The sequence below is a fragment of the Acanthopagrus latus genome, chromosome 11 (assembly GCF_904848185.1).
Source record: "Acanthopagrus latus isolate v.2019 chromosome 11, fAcaLat1.1, whole genome shotgun sequence".
Lineage (NCBI taxonomy): Eukaryota > Metazoa > Chordata > Actinopteri > Spariformes > Sparidae > Acanthopagrus > Acanthopagrus latus.
The window spans coordinates 4,126,660-4,154,423 of NC_051049.1; the positions used below are offsets into that span (position 1 = coordinate 4,126,660).

The 27,764-nt window shown below is 41.7% G+C and overlaps 1 protein-coding gene and 1 long non-coding RNA gene across 2 annotated transcripts in view; one reads left to right on the forward strand and one right to left on the reverse strand.

Moving 5' to 3' along the window:
- tgfbr3 (transforming growth factor, beta receptor III) overlaps window positions 1-13,867 on the forward strand; it is a 72,060-nt gene extending 58,193 nt beyond the window's left edge. The window contains exons 15-17 of the mRNA XM_037114635.1: window positions 3,401-3,436; window positions 4,514-4,627; window positions 8,231-13,867. Of these exons, the coding sequence (XP_036970530.1) occupies window positions 3,401-3,436; window positions 4,514-4,627; window positions 8,231-8,349 (269 nt within the window). The 3' untranslated portion in view covers window positions 8,350-13,867. The remainder of the gene's footprint in view (window positions 1-3,400; window positions 3,437-4,513; window positions 4,628-8,230) is intronic.
- A 665-nt stretch (window positions 13,868-14,532) lies between these two features.
- LOC119028761 lies at window positions 14,533-18,130 on the reverse strand. Its single transcript, XR_005077791.1, has 3 exons — window positions 16,387-18,130; window positions 15,128-16,199; window positions 14,533-14,934 (listed from the first exon to the last, which is right to left on the reverse strand). It is a non-coding gene; the product is annotated as an uncharacterized LOC119028761 (long non-coding RNA).
- Window positions 18,131-27,764: the final 9,634 nt, after the last annotated feature.

Below are 27,764 nucleotides of genomic sequence, written 5' to 3' on the forward strand. Positions count from 1 at the left end.
TAAGCTCAAAGCGTGTGGGTGGACAAGCTTGACCGTGTGTCAAGGGTGAAAATAACGTCTTCCCAAATCAATTATGTATCTTGGGGCTTTTCATTTTCAATTAAATCTGACGAGCTGTGTGGAGCTGTATGTTATGTTTTTGTTTTTGAAAGTTTCAAAACAAGTCCCCATCTACATGTAGGTAACAGCCTGAAGAGGCTGGTATAAGTCAGGCTCTAGAGACCGTGACTCGCCAGAGTTGTCATGGTTGAAAACTGCTGAGCAAAAGTGGGTGGATTTATCACGACACATTGGATTTTGGTGCTTAGCAGAAATGTAGATGCAGTCACTTTTTTTAGCCCAGAAAGTCCAGTACTGATGTTCAGGAGGCTTTGAAGGATGCTGGTGAACAGAAAGTCTGAAATCTGCAGTAATGACTGAGTGAGTAAGCTAAGTTAGTCCAGAGTAGGCAGCAACATGCCCCTGCCCACACCACTGCCAGGGCAGCGGGTTTATTTTCCATGGAGCACATTAAGTAAACACAGATACGCAATAAACACGGTGAAAAAAAAAAAAAAGCAACATTTCAAAGGCCCTGTTTTATGACACAAAGGCATCTTTTATGCTAGGATGGCAAACAAAACAAACAGCCACAGTTCTGTGCTGGACAGCGTCCCAAAGAGCCGAACTCGATCTACAAATCAAAGAGGGCCACTTGTGGCCAACTTGGTGCATGGAAAAAACATAACAGCCTCAAAGCTCTGCCATCAAAAGTAGATTTACTGCTTCACAACATCAATAAATTTTAGCTCTTATAATGGATCTGCTAACGTTCAGGAAAAGTTGAAAAGTATCTTTTATTTGAGAGGCTAGCGCAGGCTGTGAGTCAAGATACCTGATAATCAACACACATTAAAATCTCTTCAAAACCTTTCTTTTTTACAGAACCCCAAACCCCACCGGGTCCTCATGATAGGAATAGTAATTTGTATTTCTCACTATCTCAGTCCTCTCTTTATACTTTTATGTGTGTCTATGAATGTATATTTTATGCAGTGTTATATTGAATAGTTTAATGGTAATAAATTGGTTAAAAAGTTTTATTTTTATATAAATACGTAACCATGGATAGATGGTGTTTATAGATGAACCGATACAATTTTTAAATTGTAACTTAATATTATGAATTTAATTCTGTTTGATGTTATTTGCTCTCTATTAAGTTCATTTTTATTATATTGTGCAGTTTTTGGTGCACGGAAAAAACCTAACAGCCTCAAAGCTCTGCCATCAAAAGTAGATTTACTGCTTCACAACATCAATAAATTGTAGCTCTTATAATAAATCTGCTAACATTCAGGAAAAGTTGAAACATATATATTTTATTTGAGAGGCTGGCAGTGCAGGTTATATCCTTACACCAGTACAAGAAGTAGTACTTTACTTTAAGTCTGAAATGACGAAAGGAAGCAGATACAAAGCCTGTAATGAGAGTTTGGTTTATTTACATTGCAGTGAATAATATGTAATCTGCTTTTAATGTCAGGATTATTGTATTGTACATTATATTAGACAGGCTGAAACTGTGGTGTAAGAAACTTGGAACTTTGGAAGTGAATGTGTTGACCCTTGAGATTGCTGAGCTTTCTAAGCAGCTGGTATCTTTGATAAATATCTGTAATGATGCATCGTCCCTAAAAACCTGCTGAATTAGGGTTTTTTGTTTGGTTTTTTTTTTTGCTGCTGTGTTCACTGGCTGAATGTCAAGCAGCTTACTTTATCATTCACGTTATCATAAAACGAAAAGAAAATTACGTTTCTACTTGTACAAGAGTTTGGATTCATGCCTCAGCAGATTGCAATAATTAAAACAGTGTAAATCTTCCAACAGTTTCTACTTTTTCACTAAGTATACTGAAGAGAAAAATGTGTGAGCAGATTCATCATGAGAACCATGTGGAACTACACAAACCCAAGGAACCAAAAACGACGGAATGGTCATTATGTCACTGAATCTCGCTTTGGGGCCAGAGTGTGGTGACAGCTGTATTGGAGTCTATGATAGAAATATCAAAAAACAAACAAAAACATAGCTTATCTACGTCGTGTGACTTCCGATGAAGAAATGCCTCCAGAAAGTCAAAGAACACACTTCTGAGAGTGTGTCTCTCCATGCATCTGCCATAGGCTTCAATACAACCAGCGTGACGGTCTGACCACGAAGCAAGATTCAGTGACGTAATGACCCTTCTTCTTTTCTAGTTTCCTTGTATAAAACCACCGCATGCCGTCAGCTGTATGTGGTGCTAATGGCCCTTATTGCGGTCACACGCTTTGAACTGTGAAGTTCAGCTGTTGTCGGCTCTAAACGCAAAAGCAACCGGCGTCAAGAGGCATCGGCCATCGGTGGTTTCCTTGAGGAAAGGTCAGAGTTGAAGGAAAACAAGTCATTACGCGGGGGTGCGCTCCCATTCCATAGCGAGCAAACTTGCATAAACAAATGACGTTCGTAGAGATATGAGAGCTGCTCCAACTTTGGCAACAGCTCCAAGCTGCAAACATAAGTCATGGGTTTAACTTAGAGTATCGGTCCCCACAGACATCAAGGCTTTATTTGAAAAGGTACATTGAGTTTTCAGCTCTGGGCGTTGTGAGACACAGAGTCATGTGGATTTCTTCAACACAATCTGAGTCAGATTTACAGGAAAGCATTGCACACCACTGTCAGTTAAGTGCGTTCTTCCTCTGTTTTTCCTCGCGGAGCTGGAAGCGTTAGCGGCCACTCGCTGCATTCTTAGCATAACAAGTCACATGGGACAGATAACACAGGAGCGATGGGATAGGGGTGAAGGGTGGCAGAGAGGACGTCCTCTGGCCATCGTCCCCTCTGAAATTAAAGTCCTCTCTGATGACCTGTCATCATCCATTATGCCAGATGATAACTCAAAGGTGTTCTTTCCAAGAATAGCACCCATTGTGCCGGAGTCTTGGACATGGACCAGGCTCGCCTCTTGAGTTCGCCCCGTACACAAGCGCCTTTGTATTGTTTGTTAAGACATCATTACAGCTAAGTTCACTTTTGAAAGCCTTCCAGATGGCTCGAAATAAATGAGTAAGCAGAACCGGTCGGAGTCAGTAGGTTCATCCTTCAGGACACTGTCAGCTCACAGAAAAGCTGCTCTTTCAGCATTTTTCTGCTTCAGGTTTCTGTATCACATTCCACAGAGAATTGCTTATCAACACAGGGCAATATCAGCAATCTGCTGATCCGCTGGCCTGTGGCTGACAGGCTGACTCAGGATATGTATTGTGTGTGGTTTTTTTTTTATCTTTAATAATTAAAACTCAGAGTGTACTGTGTGTCAAGCTACCTGATCATCAACATACACTAAAATTTCTTCAAAACCTTTCTTTCTTACAGAACCCCAAACCCCACCGGGTCCCAACGATAGGAATAGTAAGTTGTATTTCTCACTATCTCAGTCCTCTCTTTATACATTTATGTGTGTCTATGAATGTACATTTTATGCAGTGTTCGGTATTTAATAATTTAATGGTAATACATTGGCTAAAAAGCTTTATTTTTACACAAATACCTAACCATGAATAGATGGTGTTTATAGATGAACCAATACAATTTCTACAATGTAACTTACTATTATGAATGTTATTCTGTTATATCCTATTTGTTCTTTATTATGTTTATTTTTATTTTATTATATAGTTTTTTTTAATTATTATTTTATTAGAAATGCAGGCTAAACTATCAGCCAGCTGGCTCCCCATGCTGTGTGTCTTTCTCTGAGGAACATCTTAAGACTACAGACAGTGCTGGAACCAGGTCTAGCTAACAGGAGCTAATTGGCTAAATTTGTTAGCCAATTGCCACATTCTGAGAAATAATCTTATTCGCTTTTTTAGTGGAAAAGCAAAAGAGACATATTGAAACTAGAATGGCACTCAGCAGAGCGCCTGCCTCCACCCAACAGTCTTTGATTCAATCAAGTCTCATCCAATAACAAACTCCATATCAAGATCACAAGAAGAGAATTATCTTCAGTTGCGCTCACTCATAGATCCATTTGCTATTCTCTGAGAAATTAATGAAAATGTTGAATGTGCCAATGCAATTCTAAATAGAGCAAGCAAACAAAAAAAAAATCCTGGATCCGTCCAAAAGTTAATGAGGTCTATTCTAGGCCATCATCCTTCCAAGTTCATCCATTCAATTGTTGCATAATCCTGCTGACAAACCAACCAGCCAACAAATGGACACTGATGAAAACATGTACCTCCTAGAAGAGGTCATTTAAAGTGACAGTATGAGAAGTGGGGTTGTAAAATGACTCCTTGAGATAAAAATGGACAACCTTCTGGTCTGAGAGTTACAGTGCTGAACATGAACCTTTGATTCTCATTATTTTTTTGTCCTATATTTATTTTAATATTGAACACTTTTGATCTCAGGCTGTGTGTGTCAGGATTTCTAATAACCTGCCAACATGTATAAACTGTGTTCTGTTTCCTCTCATAGACGTCATGGTCGGCTACGTGCTGGACACTCCAACAGTGGTGGGAATCGCATTCGCAGCTTTTGTGATCGGGGCCCTGTTGACCGGAGCCCTTTGGTTTATCTACTCACACACAGGTAGGTCCTTCACCTGCTGCTCCGTGGCCCCCGGCCCACCTCTCTCTACATTAATGAAAAGATAAGATGCAGAGGAATGTCCGAGAGTCTCGGTGCCAGAAATGTGCCGCTGGGATTGCCAAACATCCTGCTGCTGACAGAGGCCAGTTCACAATAACATATTGACTCCTTGACTGTAAATATATCCTGTTGGTCAGCAGCAAGAGCTCTTCTCTTTCCTGCCTTTGAATGTTTCGGAGGCTGCAGGGTGGTCAGCGAATATTCTCAGTACAATGGCTGGAGAAGAGTTGGAAATTCCCCCTTTTGGTTTGAGCGGCACTCACCGGAAAAGACATACAATCTGTCCATTAGATGCCAAGACCTTCCCCATCGTCCCAAGCCTGCTGACCCGAGCCGACCCCTGAGAGGAAGTGTGCTCCCAGCAGCCCTCTGAGTTCACCGTTGCACAGAGCTGCCCTGTTCTCGTTGGCCCGACTGCTTGAATGGTGACCTGCCATGCCGTTGACCTGTTGCCCCATGGCTGATGTGTTCTCCATGGACGTCTTTCATAAACGGGGCTAGGATGTTTGACTTTTAGAAGTCAGGGCTTTTCTGAAAATACAACAATATGAGTGTTTAAGTTTGCGCTAAGTTTACAGTTTGGTTGAAGCTCACAGTTGGAGAGTCTTGAATGGTTGTCGGTAAATCATCCTGTTGTGAATGTAGCAAAGACACAGCCACTTGTCAGTACTGTTAGAAAATGTTTAAAGTTCCAGTCATGCTAAGTCACAAGTGTTTACTGAGCAGGATTTCATGTGGAAGAAAAGATCAGTTGTCAGATGTTAGTGCCCTTATCTTTAACACAATATTGGTATTGGCTCCTCTTCGGGAAGCCACTTTATTTAAGCTTTATGGGTTTCCTTGAGTGAGAAAGAAACACATGCCTCGTAGCAGACTGGTTTTTCCAGAGGACAAAAGTGAGCACGTATAAAGAAACAGGTGTAAGGATAGTAGCCATGGAAACACTTTCTCAACGTAGACATGAAACCGAATGTTCCAGTTATTAAAATAGGCCTTAGTTGGGCGTGTCGAGCTGTCTTGGCTGAAATGACCTTACATGGCTATATTGGCAGTTCCATGTAAACCCCAAGAATGTAGATCCCCCCAAAAAACAACCACCAAAAATATCAGTTCAGAGTGTATTTTAAACCTTGTACACAGAGATGAAACATGAAAACAGATTTGAGTCTATCCCCTCAGGGTCTGAGGACAATGTTCCAGCCCTCTTGAGAAAGAAACATTTTCCCTCTTTTTTTTTTTTTAAAGTTACATACACTCATTGGCATTATTTTAGCTGGGTTTTGTATCCCTTACAGTTTGATTCCTTATAAGGCAATTAGAAGTGTAAATGCTTTAAAAGGCACCTTACAGTATGTTATTTGACATTTTGCTCATTATCTTGGCACTTATAATAAGTCTGCATTCTGCCAGGGGCTGCAGTCACGCCTGCCAAGAGATCTGCTCTCCACCTCGGCTCAATTTGTTAAATAACATACAAATGAAACAATTGTAAACCAATATGGAAAACAGACTGAATCACTCACACAAGGAGAAATTTCACACATTATCTGGTCTGAAAATCCAAACATATGCTACTAGATTATAAAACAAGTGATTTTTTGGGGGGATCGTCTGAGTTTTCCTGTGGTGCCACCGTGAGGTTGACATTTATAGGGTTTGAGGAAAATTCCACAACAGCTGTTGGGTGGATTGCCATGACATTTGGTGCAAATATTTGTGTACAGCTTTAAAGGATTTGTGTTCACTTTGGTTGACTTCACTCTTAATCTAGCACCATCATCAGGTCTTAACTATAATTTGTTAAATACTTGAGTTATGAGTTATGAACAAATACATTCCCATCAACCCAAACTGTACTTTGTGTTTAGAGCTAGTTAGCAAATGTTGTAGCATGCTGTAAAGCTAAACTAAGACAAGGTCCATTTCCATTTTCTGATTCCCATTATCAGAAAATTGCTGAATACTTGGTCGACCAACACATACATGTAAAATACATGAGTATTTTACTTGTACTTATATCTTGAACACTTAAGAACATTTGCTCAAATACCATTTGTATGGATGATTATGACATTTACCAAATTTTCCACATGACATCTTTTAATCAAGTTTGACTTTTGGATACTTTTTAAACAGTCGTAAGTCATTGTTGGGGATTTAACTTAACTCAATTTTAGATAAATGTCTCAAACGTTTTCTGTGTCATATCCTGGGACTCTTTGTTGAAGATATTGTAAATTTGATTGTCGACTGTCTCTGGAAACACTGAGATTGTGCTTCTTCCTCATCCAGAGGTTGAGGCAAGTTGTCAGACATCTGCTGCTGCACACACATTATGTTCCTGTGACATAAAAGCAGCCTTTATCTCTCTATCTAGAAAGATAATATTGGACTTGAGAATTTATATTTCCTCAGACAGCTGAGGTGAATCCGAGTCCCTTTGTTTTGTGGAGCTCTTGGTCCTGTGAGGCAAAGACCCCTGGCAGCTCTGCTCTGGTAAACATTAACAGAACTTAGAGGCCTCAAAGAGGGAGCGGGATGCAAGATCGCCTGTGGACACATATGCCTGCCATATATGCAAGCACTCGTGCATACGTGCGAGTACTACTTTTAGTACAGAATGAACTGTCCCCAGAAAAATCTTTATCTGAGACAGAACATTTTATTGTGCCCTGACCGATCCTTTCTAGGAGGGATAAAGCCAGGAAGCAGCCAAAGAACAGACCTCAGTAATAATTGTGCCAAAGACTGAAATTAAACACAGACTTGGCTTCATTTCAAAAGCTGTTCATTGTCTGTCAGAGACATATTCAGTAAACAAATGAAACAACTTTCACTGGTCTCTTCATTTTAAGCGCTAGATCCCGAGAGTCCACAAAATGAAATGCTTATTTAGACGCAGAACAATAAACCAGTCTTGGTTAGAGCTAAAGTCAGAAGGTCCTCTCTTCTGTTTGTTCTGCTTTATCTGCTAAATCCAGGCTAATTGATTCCAGATAACTAAAGAAATTAACTTCATGATCGGGAATCCTCTTCTTTTCTTATTTTCAAAATGTCATCTGTCGGACAGGATGTTGTTTTCAGGCTGTCTGAGGAGGAACGTTTTTGGGTCCTAGCAGTTTGCGAGTCTGTGACAGATTATGATTGATACGGTAAAAGTTGATGCAGATGAAGTCCAGAGTTCTTATTGTATTGCTTTGCTCCTTTGCCAAGTGCTTTGCACTTATACCCAGACTATTTCTGCTTGAATAAGATGTGTAAATCTACACAAGGACGTGCGCAAAACATTGGGATAAAGAATTTTATTTTAACTGAAGCATAAGGTTTATGTCAAGCAGTGACAGTCATAGTAAATAGCAGGAGATTAAACAGTTCATTTTTCTACAAGCTACGGGGAACAATGGAGGTTCCAGCATCTTAGAGGAGTTCAATTTGTAGCTTTACCCAAATCGATTCCTCATGCTCTTGCCTACCCCTGAATTCCTGTCATTTATATCAGTGTTTCCCCTCCTCCCTTCCTCTCCGCTCCCTCTCCTGCTGTAGGTGAGACGGCGAGCACGCAGCCGATCCAGAAGTCGCAGCCCGCTTCAGAGAACAGCAGCGCGGCCCACAGTATCGGCAGCACACAGAGCACGCCGTGCTCCAGCAGCAGCACAGCGTAGCCCGGGACACGACCCAGCTGGACGCAAAAGTCCTGCCGCTTCACCAGGAAGGGCACGACGGTTCACGAGGGCCGGTTTGTTGATCTCCTTCCATAAAAGGAATTATTTCTGGGTGGGGGGGGGGATAGGAAGGGAAAATCTAAGATTATGAAACCAGAAGAAGAAAACACGCAATAACACGTTCGGCCCTTGTGTAAATTCCTTTTGTGTCACTTCAGTTGTGTGCAGTATAAATATGCTGTCCTGGTGTTATTGGTCTGTAATAGAATAGAGCCCCAGCTTGGCAGCCTCACCTCCAGTACAAGACGTTACAAAGCAACAAGTGTGAGCTCAAACCAGGCGTTTCTTTTTAATCAAAATGCTGCTTTTTTTTTTTCAGGCCACAACACCGCCTCTTGTTTTGTTACCTTAAATGGTGTGATTTAGGCTCTTTGTAACGAGAAGGTGTACTTCAACAGCGTGCAAAGAAATCAAGCTGCAGTGATGTCAGTATCAGTATAAGTAAGATGTTTATGGCTGGACTATGACACGTTACTTCATGACATGCAACCCTGAGGGTGGCAGAGGAGCAAAGAAACCACTATTATCATGCGGACAGAAGTGCAGTATGAGCGGAAGTTGTCATCTTGACACAGAGAGAGGTGACGGCTGTTTCAGAGACAGTGTAGGTATTGAATGTAAACAGAAGAGTAAACGCCAAAAAATGTGAAAGAAAAATGTGAAAGACTTGCAGATACAAAAGCCACATTTTACAGTGTACTCACTTCACTCCCTCCCCTGATAAAAACACAGTTTTACCAGTGTTTTCTAAACAGTCATTACACAAATTCAAGGGGCATTATGGGTTCCCTTTTAATAGTTATAGTTGAGGGAATAGTTTAACATTTTGGGAAACATGTTTATGTACTTGTATGCAAAAGATTTGATGAGAGTATTGATATCTGTGCCTTGTCTGTGCGTCACGTACGGAGCGTGATTCTGGTGGTGAATAGCCTAGCTTAGCACGAAGACTTGAAGCAAATATTTTAACATTTCTACATTTACAAAGCCAAAGACGCAGCGACAGTGCTCCTGCAACTTTTAGAGTGAAAGCTGCTAGCTTGTTCAGCTTCACGTTGCTAGGGTTAGGGTAACTTTGTATTTTGAGCATGTAGGTTGCTAGCTTGGCAGGTTTTCTTGTTGTTAACCTTCAAGACAGAGATTTAGAATCAGTCAGCTGATTGGCAGGCTTGTAGCAACAGTTTTCATTTGATGGGGGAGTTGAAAAGCATATTAGTAACAGTTAGCTAGCCTATATCCAAAGCTAAAAACTCCACCTGCCTTACCAGCTCTGGACAGTCTGGCTAGCTTCCCCCCAGCTTCTGATGTTTATGCTAAGCTAGGCTAATCACCTCTGGGCTCCAGCTCCATACTCAGCGCACAGCCCTGATTTTCCAAAACGCTAAACTATTCTTCAACACCTGTATATTTTTGTGAATATTGTAAATACTCAAAAGTGTTATGAGACAGAGTGTGTGCAAATTCTGTTTTGGGGCTTCTGGATTAGACGGATTGACCAGTGTGAGGTGCAAGTTTATTCAATTTCTCATTTGTAAAAAGCAAAGAAATAAGAATCACAGTGTTGAATGACAGGTTGTACTGTGGGTATAATTTAAGGGCTGTTTCTTACAATCATTGATTTATCTGTTGATTACTTTCAGTTGTTTATTAAGTCTATAAAATGCCTGAATATAGTAAAAAGGGTCCAAAACACAAAGATATGAATTCATTTAAAATGGCAGCAGATCGGCAGCAAATCCTCACAATTTAGAAACTCTTTGAAAATGTGTCCTTCTTGATTATTCAACTAAACAGAACTTCTTAATCCATCAGCTGTTTGTCCTCTCGTCAGACAGATCCCGAAGAAAAGTAGATTTGTTACACTATAAAGCCAAATGTACAGTTTATGGATTTTTTAAAACAAATTTCATTTTTTAAATAATCTTTTTTGTATAAATCTTGGCACTGACAGTGTTAAATAAGCTGAAGCTCATTGTTATGGACATTTCTTCTCATGTTTTCTGTCAACTGCAGCACCCCGACCACCCCACCGCCTCAGAATAATATGAATGTTTGCTGTAGCGCCTTCCTTTAACCCTTTATGTGTTAATATCACAGTGTGTTTGTGTGTTTGTGGGACTAACTGGGCTCTTTGCATTGAGAAGGGACGTCTCCCTGTAACGATTTTAATCATGACAAGAAAAACCAGAATGTATATTATCTCAAAGCTTTTTGATTTTTTTGTTTTTCTTCTTCTTCTTATGTAAACTTGTATAAAGCTTTTTACAGAGGGAACAGAGTATAAATATATATATTTGTGTATAGAATTATATTTTGGAATATATTTACCGAGAGAAATTTATTGTCTTCTATGTGTGTGTAAGTACTGTGAATTGTGGATGTGCTCATACGTAACACGCGTTTGTGGGGGAATCGTTCAGTTTATTCATCAAAACGCCTCATGACACGTTTTATGACACTTAAAGAGGAAAAATACTCATAGATGCAAATTCAAAATTATTCAGCTTAAGCTTTTCGTTTTTTAAAGAATCACATTAACAGTTTATATTGAGGAAATGTGTCTCTGCACTGACATCATGTTTATTAAGCTTTTAAACTTTTATATTTCAGTAGTTAATAGAAGAATGTGTCATAAAACATGTTGTTTTTAATATAAGGGCTTTCAAACAAAACGTTACCTTCTTCTGTACGTGGAATACGACTCTTTGTGTTTTGTTTAAACATAATTATAGTTGCAGATTGATCGCAGATTTTATATTGAATGTTCACTGATATATTTTCTTGTGAAGTAAAGAAATCAGATATTATATAACTTTACAAAGTTACTATATCTTAAATATGTAATTTCATATCATTGAAGATAAGCTGTTAGTGATGAATATTAAAATTTAGGTTAAGTTCACCCCTCCAAAACAATAATTCATTATTCATAGTCATTGTTTGATCTTCCTCCTGCAGTTGGGAAGTTGGGGAAGTTTTGTAGTCCACAAAACATTTTTCTGGAGCTTCCGAGAGAAACAGCGTTGCAGCATTCTCTTAAACAACTGAAGCAGACGGGACTCAGTGTAGATAGATTCAAATCGATCGATCAGTACATTTTATCCAGAATGATCCCAGATTGAAGAGATGTTTATCTTGTTTAAGCTGCTGTGCTAATAGCGTTAGCATACCCCGTGTGAAGTACGTGCATGAGCGTGACCGCATGTCAAGGGTGTAAATAATATCTTTTGAAATTAATCATAGAACTGCTGGGTCACACCGGACGTACAGTGTTATTTTTTCTGTAGTTTGGGAGACGTCTGTTTAACTGTGAAGCTCCAGAAATGATTTGCAGACTACAAAACTTCACCTGACTTTCAATCATCCTGAGGGATAAACAACATAATGACTGAATTTAAAATTTTTTGGGGCCGGGGTGAACTGTTCCTTTAAACTACATTTCAACACGAGTGTATTTCCCCACAAACTCAACGCTCGGTTACTGTAACGGCAAAACTCAGATCACCAGCTTGTTTGGGTCCGTCTGTTGTCACAGCAACAATGTTTATCCCAATAAAATCATGAAAACTGAAGCCACTGATGGCCGCGTTCAAACCAGAGTGGAATGTCCAGTAAGCGTGCGTGCGTTCAGTTTCGTGGAGGGTGGACAGGATCCAGCCGTGTTATTTTCTTTCTGGAAACTGTTTTCAATAACACTTGAGAAATCTCTTTTATTCGAGTTGTATTAGAACCACTTGGTCTTAGAGCGACATTAGAACTTGTTTGTTTGATCGGGCCTGTTGCCAGGCGCGTCAATGCCAGAACCCAGCAGAAACCTCCCGTCAGTAAAGCTCTCTCGTACGGTAAACACACAGCGGTGATACGTCGCGATGTTATCGAGCGGCGTCACGGCGAACAACAGCAGCCGTGTCCCGCTGTCCACAGAGCCGCGAGGGATCCATGTGCTGCAGCCTATAATCAGCGGTCACTGTGGGATGAGGGCTGTCTGACATTCCTGTAGTTTTGAGGTCTCTCTTATCGGCTGCGGTTCATCCGTCTTCCATATGTAATCATCTCCTCCACCCCCCTGAAGTCATGCTGTCAAGTGGCTGAGCGTTGAGTTATGATCTGGATTTAATCTTCCCATTTGTGATCATTTGGGTTTTGTTTTTTTTTTTCTTTTCTTTTCCCCTCCAAACTAACAATACAATTCACAAGAGTTGCTTTTCCAAATATCAACATTCCTCCCTGCCTTGCCTTTGACCCCGGTGGATGCCAGGAAAACTCCACCACTTCCCCCACATGACAGTGAAGTATGCAAAGATAATATGGGTAACACTTTAGAATAACAATCATTAATAGTTGGTATATTTACAGTTGATTAAATGTTAGTTAGCAGACGCTGGACTGTGGACAGCCCTAACCCCTAACTAACATTGAAATATAAACGATTGATTAACAGTAAACAATTGCTTAAAGGTGCGGTACGTAGATCAAATTATCAACAGAATGTGTATAAATAACAGTTTTGACGTCTTTGTTTTGGTGCTGCAGGAGTATCTATTGAAGCTAGCATGCTAATCAGCTAGCCCCTCGCTACGTTGTGCCTCAAGAGGTGATAGTTCGATAGTAAACAATGTCAACAATCCCCCCGCAGCTTCCAGTCCAAAGAAAATCTGATAATCCAAGCTAGCTGCGTCGCTAGCTGCGTCGTTATATGACCTCACGAGCTAACAGCATCTGCAGTTAGCATCTCTTAGCGGTTGTGTGATATGCTGCCCCCTCTAGGTTTGGAGTAAGAAGTCAACAGGTGGCCAATTCTTACATGTAGCACCTTTAAAGAATCGTTTATAAATCATTAATAACTATAATAATAACTAGCAACTAGTGAAAGTGTAATTAACCACACATGTATCACTTACTAATGATGGTTATTATAAAATGTTACCATAATATGTCATCAGTTTAAAATAATGTTGCAGACAAAAGATATTTTCACGATCGGACTCAAAGTCAATGCTGAACTGGGAACAGCTGTAACCGGAGCACAAATCCATATATCTAGTCATTGATTGTATTTTGTTTTTAACCATTTGACTACCTCATGTTTGTTTGTTTTTTTCTATGAATGTGTACTTTGTGTACTGTGTGTGTGTTGTTAGTGTGTGTTTGAACTCAAGAGAAATGTTCACAGGTTAGACTGCAGTCAGATGATTCGGGGGCCCTTTACGTGGTTTTTAATTGCAGTTTCACTTTTGTATTTTTCCGATCTCAAAGCAAACAATGAAGAGTTTGAGCTTCTTTCCCGTGATGCCAAGATTTTCTTTTTTTCTGGGGGGCGCATTATGTCAATGTATAAAATCTTTGATTAGCCGTTATTGTTTCCTTTGTTTGTTTTTTGAAAATGTTTTATATGCTGTAAATACGCATGATCTTTGTATACCCATTATGTCCAATAAATTTTCATAATAATTTACAAGCCTGTTGTTTGGTGTGTGTGTGTTTTTTTTCCTCCCCCCCGGTGGAGCAGCGTGGATGCCTCCTGTATGGATCTGGTTTAGAACAATGAGCTGTAATAACGACGTGTTAGGCCTGGCTCTGCTGCGGTGAAGTCATGACTCGTCTCTGGTGAGCTCATAACGTGATACAGACCATGTGGCTGGAGGTTTTTAGACGGTTTTGGGGGGGTGAGTCCTTACCTCCCTCCCCTCCCCTCCCCTCCTCTCCATCTTTGCTTTTGATTAGCGCTCCCTGGAGATGGCTCTGAGTAGACAGCGTGCCTTGGAGTGGATTCAAGAGGCTCCGTGATTATAGCACAAGAGAAAGAGGCCAAGGGCGAGCGGTGGAGCTGCCTCTCGTGATGCCAGCTCAGGTTAGCCTCGACTGGTCCACATGTCCCAAATCCCTCTGACCCCTTAAAGGCCTCAAGAGTCACATCTGCATCTTTTTTATTTATTTATTTTTCTTCCCTCCCCGACTGCCCCCACGGAGGCATCCTCACGCTGAGACGCTCCCATCCAACTAATGACTAATTTCTTGAATTCTTAAACAAATGCTCATTAACCCAGACTGTGATGAGATTATTTCCATTTCCAGCCCCCTCCTCCCCTCCTCCCCTCCTCCTTTGGGTACCTGGAACTCAAATTTGTTGTTTGTTTTTGCACTGCGCTGCTAATCCATTCAGTCACTGATTGCATGTGCCCCGGACAATAGCGCATGACAAACACAGAATTAAATCAAAAAGAGGCTTTCTGGACAGGACTGTGACGCTGGGGAGGCTAGACTAATACAGACCAGACGTTTTGCTGCTAAACCTGATTACTTGAATTAAATTAAGTGAGATGTTGTGGAACTTCTTGGCTGGTTTACAGCGTCAGAGTCGGGGGGGGGGGGTGATGAGACGAGATTAACAGGCTGTGTGTACCCAACCCCTCGCAGCACCTCTTCCTGTCCCGTGGCACATCGCTGTAATGTGGTTGGAACAATAACAGCACGCCCTGCCGCGAGCTGAGGCCGAGCAAACAGACGTGTTGCTTCACAGGATCACTCAAAAAAAACAAAAAAAAACAAAAGAGTGTAAAAATGTGGTCGACAAAACCAAATCCTTCATGTTACTTTGCAGAGATGTTGACACCTTTCTTAACAAAGTTCTGATGTCATTAGTGGTAATTCATTTCTAACGTACTGTTACGACCCTAAAGGTCATAAATGTTTGTCTGTTTTGATGTCCCTCTTTTACCTGAGTGAGTGTGTGCATGTGATTGGTTACAGGTGTGTTTAAGTGGTTGTAGGTTGTCCCTGGGAGCTGATTGGTTCCTGCCTGGAAGATGAAGGTTTAAAGGCTCCTCTCCAGTTCCTGTGGGCTCTCTGCTCCATTGTCCCGGACGGCCAGCATGCATGTACCCTTGATATTAAAAAAACAACAGATTTGCTATGAGCCATATTCACACGGCGGCCATGTTCCTCTGACATCTTGCTCAAGGTTGTGTTCCAGGCTGGAAGTCATATAAACCTTCCTATGATTGCATCACTTTCTTATTGATCAGCACCTGAAAATACAGCTGACCTTATTTATACACGGCGACTTTCAGGTTGTGCTAACAGTATAAACAGCAAATCTAACAAATTGTTATCATTTAATCACTCGATCTGCGACTGAAAAGTTGATGGACGGCAAAAGTCTGGAGAGAAATTGGTCCATATTTTATGGTAAAACTGCATATTTGATTTCCCGTTAGCTAACGTTAGCATTCAACCACTTCCTAGCTGATGTTTCTGATTGATTACATCCAGCGTGTTTCATTTCCAGGCTTAAAGAAATGTGTCGCTCTAACACAGGAAACAGGAATGTCAGCTAGAAAGTGATTGGACGCTAAAGTTCGCTAAACGGTTATCAAACCCTCCAGATTTTTACCCTCCATCGTCTTTTCAGTTGCTGATCAATCAATCCAGAAGTGGTGTGTTAACTTTTTTGTTTGCATGACTTGTAACCTGGAACAACACGAGCTTCTCCACTCTGACACCCTGAGCGTGACACCAGAGGAAACATGGCCGCCGTCTCCCGTTCTTACGCAGAAAATAAAAGCAGTCAAAATAATGTTCCGATAACTCGAACAAATGGGAAATAAAGTCTTTGCGGTATTCTAATTTAATTCTGTGCACAGCTTCTCGCATATTATCACGTCTCGCAGCTGCCAAGTGAAAAGAGCCACTTCAGACGGGCCCGGTTCTGGAAAGTTCAAGTCCTGTTCAGCTTCTCCGTGGACGATATTAGGTGACACACTGCCACGTGACGACTGTCCTGGTTCAATCTGCAAAACACAGAAACATCAACCACTGCATCTGAAACTATCTGGTTCTTGGATATTTGTTTTAAAAAAGTCCAAAGTACAATCTGATGTCGATAAAAACACAAGGTGAGAAACAATTTATCTCATTTCTAAAGACAAATCTTCAGTAAACCTTAAAGTAAAACCCTCCAGGCTCCACTGTGCTTACAGGCTCTGAAAAATGTCTTCTCGGACTTTTCACACACGTTTCCCTTGAGAAGTTTTCTGCGTTCGTGCCTTCAGCGGTGATCTCACTGGTTTTTGAAGAGGGATGTAAGAACATGATGACATCTTCTTCCACGCACCAATCATGACCTGGCAACATTTAAAATGAAAACACGATCAAGAGCTGCGCGGCTGTTTCCTCGCGTCTCCGGTTCCAACGTCAACGAAATCCAATCAAACCACACCCACGCCGCGAGCTTTGAGCCGCGCTCGCGCTGGAGAAAAGTACCTGAGGTTTACAGTAAAAAGTCTTCACCAGTTACGTTACGTCTGCCGCTTCTGGTTTACAGTCAGCTCAGCTAAAAACTGATAACACAACGAGCACTTTAACACGTGCCGCTGTGTTTTGTTCAATCTGCTGTTCACACATTCTGCGTACGTATCACGACACCAGCATTTATTTCCTCGTTCACTCCCTTCAGCTCTGCTTCAGAGTCCACATGCTCCTGAAGGAAGAATCTGGCTCTTTATCTGCTTTATTCTGGAGTAAAAGAAAGAAAACATCTTGATAAAAGTTTAAACATTTGCATGATAAACTGATGAGCAACACATTCAGCACCTTTTCTCCCCACAGCACAACATGCCTTATAAACTGGTCGTTAACTGAATAATAAGCCAGCTAACCCAGAGTCCATTTTGAAAAAGTGGACGTTTTTAAATGAGTTTTGGCCTTTTTGTCCGGACACATACTGCGTCTCGGGTCGCTGGATGTTTGAGGGTCGGGGCAAAAAAGTAAAAAGCACACCGGCTGTATGTGATCAGGCACCAGTGTGCAGGAAGTTGTTTTGACATCTGTAATCCAGAGGGCACTTTCAGAAAATAACAGTTTTGGTGCTGATAGTTTTCAGCCTGTGACGCAGAGTACACACTGTTGTCTCCTGTGTTCACATGAGGCTGTATTTTCATAACTGCGGACGCGGCACAGATAGCGGTGGCTAATACCATGCTAACAGGACTCTCTTCCAGCCTCCTGTGTTTCAATTCAATTACTATTATACTGTTCCAGTATACTGAGCAGTGGAGGAGTCCACGTAGGTCGCCACCACGACACAGACCACACTGACTGTAGCTGCAGGTGTCCGATCGGTTATAACTTTTTCCGTTCTGGTTGGCCGACACGCCCTCAGGGTGAAGGTTGTATCACTGCCTGTTGATCCGGCTTGCTCTTGACAACGCCTGACAGCGTGTTTTGGGCACAAACAGAGCTCCTGTGGACTTTTTTAGAACAAAGGAGGAAACCCCCTGTTTTTAAAAAAAAACGCCCTGTAGATAGACGTGTGGTCGAGGTCGGTCGGTCTAAAATGCTCTCGAGCTGCAGAGAACTGAAGGATTCGGGCTGAAGTTCCTCAGAAACATCAGCCAAAGGATTCCCACTATTCACAGACACGCAGAGATACAGACGCAGTTTATACGATATATAAAAATCAGTGCAGCTTCGTGGAAAGTCTCCGGTGAGATATCCCTCAAATTTGAGTTTCAACAAGTTGAACGTATTAAGCAATAAAAGTGCTTATCTGGGCCGCTGAGTCTCATTTTCCTGTTGGGGGGAATAACTCCTCAGCTGAAAGTGGAGCCCCCCGTCGGAGGTATGCTATCTTTAGCCCCCCATCACAGCTGGTTCTTATGCTGCACCGAAATATGACTACGCTACGTTTCATATCGCTGCCAGAATCCATAAAACCGTCTCATTCTGCTGAATTGCAAAGCCTGTTTTGATTGTGGCACATGGGTACTGCATGTGTGTATTTTTTTTTTTTTTTTTTTTTTTTTTAGACATTTGAGGCCCTCCAGCTTATTGCTGGAAAACACTTGAGTGTTTCCAGTTGGAAGAAAAGAAAAGGAAAAAAAAAAAAAAAAAACCTCTGCGGCCTGAAATTACACTGCTCGTAATGAAAAAGCCGGATCATAACTCGCTTTGTACCACAAACATCTCCTGCTCAATTAGTGTAAAAGTCTTTTTTTTTTTTTTCTGTACCCACTCTCTCTTCATCTCCAAGCTGGACCTTTGCATGCACACTCATCCCTCCCTGCACTTAATTTCTTAGCGACGGGTCTGACGGCCAAGCCACAAATCCAATCTGAAATATAAAAACAAACTGGAGAAAATGAGCCAGGATTTACTGTTTGGACAAAGAGTCTTATCTGAGAAAGCTGCTCATAAATCTGCTTTTCAAACGGATGTTAAAGACGACGGCTTCCAGTGATTTAAAGAGAAACTGCCCATTAGACTCATCACAACATCTCCTGCTCATCCTCTGTATCATGGTTTTTATTTACGCCAGGGCCACATCTCTCTCTCTCTCTCCTCACGGCACTGAAAGTCTGATTGCAGAAACCAAATAGTTTCCTGTTTTTTTGTTTTGTTTTTTTTTGTTTTTTTTCATCTGAGGTGGCAGGGAGTTAATGTTTCCGCTGGTGTGGTTGGAGTTGTAACTTTTTAGGAGGAGCATAGCGGCGCACGTGGCTCGAGCAGACACATCGTTCATTTACACTCGACCAACTTGTGGCCTCGACCCCAAAGTGTTTCAAACCACCTTGGGAGGAGGCGTGTGATATATTTATACATGCATGAAGAAAATTAGAATCCAGAGTCACAGTTTTGCGCGTTGGCTGCGTTCTTACTGCTCACATAGATCCAAGAGCTGCCTGTTGAAAATGAGCGCTGATGTTCTTTGAAAACGTTTGATTGCTGAGCAGTTGTGAGTGACTGTTTTTACTCCAGAACTCATACAGAGACGGACGCTGTTTGTTTTTAATAGAGGGGAACTTTTTTTTTTGCAGCGCTCATTTGGATTTCTGCTCCACAGATGACGCGCTGCAGACGCCGCCTGCGTGCGCGCTGGTTCGTCAGACAGCGTGTTGAATCTGAAGAAGACGAGTTATTTAATGGGCTTGAAGTGAAACATCCATCTTCATCAAAGATACGAGCGACAGAAAGTGTTTATCTGCAGCGAGCCAACCTTAGATCATCAGCAAGTGGAGGAATGTATTTGTAAACTTATGAGTCCACATGATTTCTGTGTGTGAAATCTATTTATTGGAGGTGAAATGATCCAAAACTGTCAACAAGACTTTGTGTTGCATGTGACTGTTTGGTTACATAAACTGGCAGAAAACGTATAATTATGAAGTGATTGTTGATTGTGTAATATAAAGGCTGCAGAAAGAAAGAAAGAAAGAAAGAAAGAAAGAAAGAAAGAAACTGGAAGTAAGAAAGAAAGGAAGAAAGAAAGGGTGGAAGTAAGAAAGAAAGAAAGGTTGGAAGTAAGGAAGAAAGGAAGCAAGGAGAAAGAAAGAAAGAAAGAAAGAAAGAAAGAAAGGAAGGAAGAAAGAAAGAAAGAACGAACGAAAGGAAGTAAGGGTGGAAGTAAGAAAGAAAGGAAGAAAGAAAGTGTGGAAGTAAGAAAGGAAGAAAGAAAGAAAGAACGAAAGAAAGAAAGAAAGAAAGAAAGAAAGAATGAAACTGGAAGTAAGAAAGAAAGGAAGAAAGAAAGGGTGGAAGTAAGAAAGAAAGGTTGGAAGTAAGGAAGAAAGGAAGCAACGAGAAAGAAAGAAAGAAAGAAAGAAAGAAAGAAAGAGAAAGAAAGAAAGAAAGAAAGGGTGGAAGTAAGAAAGAAAGGAAGAAAGAAAGGGTGGAAGTAAGAAAGGAAGAAAGAAAGAAAGAACGAAAGAAAGAAAGAAAGAAAGAAAGAAAGGGTGGAAGTAAGGAAGAAAGGAAGCAAGGAGAAAAAAGAAAGAAAGAAAGAAAGAAAGGTTAGGGGTAAGGAAGAAAGGAAGTAAGGAGAAAGAAAGAAAGAAAGAAAAAAGATTAGAAAGAAAGAAAGAAAGAAAGAAAGAAAGAAAGAAAGAAAGAAAAAAGATTAGAAAGAAAGAAAGAAAGAAAGAAAGAAAGAAAGAAAAAAGATTAGAAAGAAAGAAAGAAAGAACGCATCACTGAGTAGTTTTTCTAGACTGTGTCATGAAATAAAGTGGAGTGGACTCAAATAAACACAGTGAGGACATAAAAACAATCACATTTGATTAGACGCATCAATAATAATAATAAATCTTTTCAAAAGCGTCTTTTTTAAATTAACACGTGACAGGAAATCTTCTCTGTAGCTTCACTCGTCAGTTTACTGTCTTTCACATTTATTGAACCATCACAGTTTGTTCTGTGCATCATGACTGCATTATTCTAAACTTTGTGGAAATTAATCTCAGTTGAAAATATGTTGACAAAGACAAAATTATGAGTGCATGCAAAATAAAAATGTCTGATTAAGATCTAATTAATCTGCAGCTGTAGGTCTGTTTTCTGGCTGCTGCGTTCTTCCTCTTCAGGCTGGTAGATTCCAGACTGTGTCAGTGACGCGTTTGAAGTGGAAAGTGATTCCTATTTTCTTCTTGGACTGAACAGATAATGATGATTTAAGAGCTGATTTTCCATGAATGGGCTCAACAAAAACCCCTGAAGATATTCTGGTGCGCAGATGAGACTGTTGAATTTTTCGTGGACTGGAGTTTGGTGACTTGGAAAATGAGGCAAGATTGACTGTTCATTTATGACTTCATCTGATTTCTGCAGCGCTGTGGTGAATGTTCTCGTCTGTGATTTATGAATTTTGTCATCGACGGTGAGGATCTGAAGCGTTTTATAGTGAAAGTTAAAGTGGCTTTTTTCTATTCTTTTGACATGTTGTAGCTGTACGTACGTCACAGTGCCGAAACTTTTACATTCATATGTTTTTTATGAAAAGTTGTTCATGAGCAGGGCAGTTATTGATATTGATGAGGGCGGAGTCTACAGATGTAATTTCTCCAGGAACGTCTGGAAACGTTCGATGTAATCCTGCGACTGCTGCAAAGACTTTTGAAAAAGATTGTTTGGAAGGTTGTATTTCGGGTGTAGCTGCTTAAATCTGGTAAATGTAACACTGAGATATAGATTTTTAAAATCCTTATAAGACATTTTCACTTGTCTCAAGGATGTTTGGCTGTTTCGTAGACGTGTGTTTCAAATCATCCCAATTATTTGGGATTTCAACGTTGAAGTTTTCTGCAAAAAGCACAAACAAATCTCCTGACACATGCTGCAACTATTCACTGAGTGTTTTCCATTTAACCACTCATGGTTCCTCTTAAATTTTCCTCCCGTCCCGATGAAAACAGCTCTATTTGCTGTCAGGGCTCCACGAAGCGACACACACGGCACAGACAAGTTGCAGGAGGGACGGCCAGACTTCATTAAGATTTTGTTTTTCCATCCAGAGTCCTGCACGGAGTACCGCCTCGCCAGACCTCCAGAGTTCAAATCTGCACTGCAACCAAACCAAATAATCCAGGTCCAAGTACCCGCTGCTGAATACAACCAGATGTCTGCCCTCAACTAATAATCAGAGAAAATACAGACCTTTCCTACGATTGGTCCAGAGGAAGCCCCAGCTGATCAGTGAAAGCTGTCATCCAGAAAACAGATGTGCAGACTGTGCGTAGAAATTTACGCTCACAGCCCGAGGCAGCACTGAAAGGTGAATGGAGCAGAGGTGTAGTTAACAAAAATAGTGAAATATGGCACGAAGAGGAAAAAGCTGCCCCCCGCAAAAAAAATAATAAAAATCTGCAGCTGACGTTGACGATGAAAGACGAGGAGCCGAAGCTTCAGAGGAGGGAACGGATCTGATGTTCGCTCGAAGACCTTCACAAACAAACTATCACCAATTCATTGATAACTGATGGACCCGACTGATTAAACTGTTTACTGTCCGGTTGGTGGCTGACATGACGGATCAGATGAACAGGCTCAGTGTGGGTCAGGTGGGAGGAAGCCCGAGGCGGCCCTGAGGCTGAGACACACACTCACATAAAGGCCGTTGTGTGTGTGTGTGTGTGTGTGTGTGTGTGTGACAACAAGACTTTAACACACTTCAGCTGAACACTGAGGTTCCAGAGAAAACACCTGAATACTAACGATGAGCTTTTAATCATTTTATACAAGGCGGGACGAGAGCGTCACACACGATGTGAGTCTGCAGCAAGTCGACTGACAGACACACTAAAACATTCGGACTCCAAGTAAACAGAACTTCTGCTTAAAGGGTCGTTTCACCCAAATCTTATAAAACTATGAGTCGCTGCAGATAAGCACAACGACCTGGCTGCTACATTATTGTTAATCTGTTTGTTTCATGCTGTCAGAACCCAAATTCTACTCATCTCCAGTGAACTGGATGGAGGCAGAAGTCTCTCAGATGAATATCTTAAATCTGGATAAAGACAATTATATCTGCATGTCTAAGTTCTGGACTTGTCAGATGACTTGAACGCAGGTTCCAGTGACTTGATATGCTCCTGTTTGGGCGTGTTGGTCTTAACTTGAGATCTATGTCTTTACCTCTGATCAGTTTTGACTTGGGACCCGTTCGTCTAGACTTCAGATCTATTGATATTGATGAGGGACCTGTATGTCCTGACTTGTGACTTGTTGGTTTTGACTTTTGACCTGATGCTCTTAAATTGGGACCTGTTGGTCTTGACTTGAGATCTTTGTCTTTGCTTCTGACCTGGTTTTGACTTGGGACCTGTATGTCCTGACCTGTGACTCGTTGGTCTTGGGACCTGTATGTCCTGACCTGTGACTCGTTGGTCTTCGGACCTGTATGTCCTGACCTGTGACTCGTCTCCAGCATCCTGCAGCCTAACAACCTGCAGCGAGTGCGAGCAGTGAGCCTCAGAGGGGGAGGCTGACGTCTGTTTTCAGGGTAGCTCAAGGACATGGAATATTTTTCTGCTGTTGGTCACGTGCCTAGCAAAGAAAAATATCAGAGTACATTCGTCAAAGGTATCCCTTAAAGGGCCCTCTATGCTGGCTGAGCTGAGCTAAATTCCACAGACACGTTACCGTAAAGACTCCCTGAGGAGATTTCATTTCTTCTCTTAATCTTAATAACAGAATCTTCCATGCAGTGCAGCCATAGTTAGGTCAGACCTGGCTTCGGTTCGTCTCTTCTTCTCTGCGGCTCCATCTGCTGCTGCTGCTCGCACCAAACACAATTCATCGTTTCATCCAGCCGGCTGTGATTCGTCCTCCAGGATCGCTGCAGAGATTCCTGGCGTTTCGGAGCAAGTCGTGCAATTCGAAGAGCTCCTTCCTCATTATGAATGTACTTGTTTATACAGTCTGACCGGCTGGCTTGACTTGCTCTTGAGTTCCACCCCTGAAGATCAATAATGTCCTGCAGACAAGCCATGGTGAGATTACATAAACAGCTCTCATGATGAGGGCCCCCATATACAGCATCACAGCTCTGCAGCAGCACCTTCCACGCCGTGACACATGCTTCTTTGACTCGGGGAGCTGTCAGGAGCGGAGGGGCAGCAGGCACGCTAATTTATGAAGAGATCCCGTCTGATTCTTATAAAAGTCCTGCTGGCCTGATTGCTCTGGTGTAAACAGTTCTGTCCCCGCTCTCCAGATCAAGCCATGCTCCGCTGCCCTGCAGAGACTCTACACCCTATATGGTAAGCATAGTACAAACACTCGGGGTTAGGACCCAAAACAAATTATTCACAGGGACCTCTGTTTATGGAAGTGTCACCGTCTCGAAGTTTCACATTTTTTGCAGGGTTTCTGTCCTCTGCTGGAGCCCAGCTGTTCAAAACTTCACTCTTTAAACAGACGGCGAGCGAAGCATTAACCCCTGTGGCGAGCGCACATTTGTGCATTCAGATCCAACGGCATATCTCAATGCCATAAATCCCTCGCGATCGATACGTCACACACGCTGGATTAAAGTTGACATCCGTGAAAGCGACCACGTGCTCTCCGAGCACCTGAGAGACCTCCTCGCACCAGCAGATGTTGCTCACCATTAGGATCCATCGGCTGTTCGGTTTGTTAAGCGTACACGTGTGTTTCATTTGTTAAGCATTTTCCAATAACGGGGGGGATTTATTGGCATGCTAACACCTCAGCGCAGGGATAAATCAGACGTGGATACGATGCAGAGCAGAGCCTTGTGACCTTGCCGGGGAGTCGTGACGGCTACTAGACGCACAGACGGTGTTTGGACTGATCGGCTAATGCGTTACCCAGCTGGACCCACCCACACGCTCTTATTATGGAGGTCTTGTGTCAGCGGCCCTGGAAGGTTGGCCTTATCAAAACTGCTCCTGTGAAGTATCCGACTCCTTTGTGACAGGAGGAGAATGCTTTTACATGTCACAGTCTGTGTGTGTGTGTGTGTGTGTTTAATATCTTTTTTAAAAATGTTTTTTTACATATATTGATGCGTGTAAAAATTTCTAACTCTGATTTTTTTTCTTGCTGCTTATTCTGATGTCTTGTGTGTTTGACTTTGTATAAAACAACACAATGTCAGTGGAAAGAGTCATTCATTCAGCTACTTTAATAATAATTTAAAGGTCCCATACTGGAGAAAGTGAGATGCTATATAAATTCTGGCTCGGTCAATGGAGAAATTCACACAGCACGGATTTGTAAACTGTGCCTGCAAACAGCACCTCGAGTCGTGCTCCAGCTGTGGTTCCAAAAACACCAGCAGGACTCATGTTGAAACGTGGTGGGTGGAGTCTTCTCAGGCCTGTGTGCGCTGACCAATCAGAGCTGCCTTTGGGCTTTTTGGGAGGGGAGGTCTTATTGGTCAGACTGAAAACAAATGTATGCAGATAAAACATTTATACAAAATAATAAATATACAAAGCTTGTAAAAAGGTGCAGAATAAAACAAAATCAAGTCTTTTTCTTAAAATGTTCTTAAAATGTTTGTCACATCCGAATTGATTCTTTTGTTAACAACCGTGTGATCGTTCTGACGGTTGTTTCCTGCTTCTATGAAGGTTTGTCAGCCAAACGTCAACATTTGATAGCTAATGTTAGCAGCATTAGCGAACGTTTGCGTGTGGACTTAAACATGTTTTGACTGTGTGATTGTGTGCAGCGTGTGATTCAGTGAGCGACTGTGCTATAACTCCATACAGAAAAAACTAAACACATGAGGCAGATGATCTAATGTTTGAAAATTAAGTGTTTAAATTTAGTTGCGTGACATCATAATTAAAGCTCCAATAGCATTTCAGACATGCTGTTGGCACCATCAGCCTTCGACTGGTTCGTCTGCTAAGCAGTTAAAAAACTGAAATGTGCTCAGTTATTCAGAGAGGATGGATTACATAGCGAAGCTCGCCCACCCAGGCTTTACAATATAACACTCTGGTCATATGAAACATTTCCATATTTCAGGCTCAAGCTCTCACATTTTCAGTCAGTAAGAGCCACTCAAACATCAACTTTACTGCTTCTTCAAATCCATGAACTCTCTTATAAAGTTCCCCGTGTCACAAACCCTCAGACTCCCAATCCCGTGGGAAAGAGTCTAACTTCTTAAAATGTTCCACTTCGACTGCCAGCTCAGTATGTGTTAGCCTTAGATTTTTCACATGCCTCATGTAAGCGAGTGTATCCTGATGTGATTTTATCTCACAAGACATAATTAAAAACTCCAAAAGACAAAAATCAGATGCAGGCTATCTTGATCGACTGTTACCAGCAGAGAGTTCACTTTTAGGCACGCAGTCGTTCCTGACTGGTTGCAGCCGTAACGAATCGTATTGTTGAAGCGACGTCCTTGACACACCTCTGCCCTTCCGCCTGACAATGTATTTACTCAACAGCCTTGACAGAGTAGCTTGACTGCATGAAGGCTGCTGTATTTCTGGCTGTAAACCTCCCGTCATTGGTCGTAACCTCACTGTTCCTGCTGTCTGAGTGCCGACTGACTGGCTCTCTCAAGTTCCATTTTTTTTTTTGCCCCGCTGCTATTGTCGGCACCGCACCCATCAAGGTTAGCTCTCTTGACTCTGTCAGCATCTTCTCCAGCTGTTCCTTTGTATCGTAACCACGAACGTTGACATGAAGGATTTTAACTCCCGCTGACTTGGGAGTTTTTCAGAATGATTCATGATTTCTCCTTCACAGTGCACGACATTGGAAGCAAACCAGCAGCGACAAATCTAGTTTTTTTTTGTTCCCTGTTCCTCTGCTGGGGTTGCAACAGCGAGGGTGAGGCAGCCTTTTTATTCTAATGCCACCTGGCCCAAAGTCTGTGCTAACGGGAGCTCCGCTCTCCTACAGAAAACACTGCACCTGAAGTGCCTGAGACTCATCAGTAATCCACCCGTCACCATGTCACACATTTCTATGATTTATGTCTACGAGCAGTGAGCAGTGCTTACTCAGGCATGTTTGAGTTGACCAATCAGAGCAGACTGAGCATTCGGTAGTTGCCTTAACAGTTAAAAAGTAGGTTAAAGATGTATAAAGTAATAAAATGTGAAAAACCTTCAACTAAAAAAAATAAAAGGACACAGCCTATTGCATATTATCTGACAAATTGCCTAAAGTTGCATTGTGGGTAAAGCAGCTGTCGTGTTTCAAAAAAGAAAGAAAAAAATTCATGAAACTAAAAAAAAGCCGCGTTGTGTTTCTGCTGTGTCTGTGTGCAATGCTTGTACTGAGCACTGCCGTTCAAAAGCTCACACCTGTTTACCCACAATGCACCTTATCCACTGAGTGACGTCGCTTGAGGTTGATTTTTGAGATTACATGCAGCTTCCTCTGGAGCCACAAAAGATTTCACACCACTGCAGTATTTTCACACATGCAGCTGTGCACACCAAGACGTGAAAACACTCTGATGTGTAAAGTTGGAGGAGTTACTCTTTAATCTGAGAGATTAAACCTTGCATGCTCCTCGAGCAATGTTTCACTTTTTATTTTTTAATAAGTGAAACTGTTAATAGTCTCGAGCTGGAGCGCAGCGTGATAGACGCTCAGGCAGCCGGTGCAGGGAGGCGAGCACTGAAGTGATACGTTCCCTTCTTCCTGTTGTTGTTGGCGCTCCAGCTCCTGCATCTGTACCAGCTGAAGTTTGCAAATCTTGGATCTGACCTCTTAATTTTGTACATGAAAGCCTTAAGCGCTATTTGTACGAATGACTAATGAATGATGTGATTGTGTTTAAAGTGGCTCGTTATTGAATGATTACCTCAATTATCAATGTGCAAGAAAAGCTGTTTCTGTCAGATGTAACTTGTAATAACCACAATGTGTGTTTTTTTTTTTAAATTTTACTATTGTTTCATTCTTATTTCCTTTGCAAACTGTGTCCCTCTACTTTCATGCTAATAAGAATAAACTGCAGCTCTGTGTTCCCGCTGTTTTAGATCCTGTCTCTCTAAGAAACACCCATTCCAAAATCAGTATCCTCTGATTGGTCGGCCGACAAATGCCTGACCCAGCAATGCTAACAACAACAGAGCAGC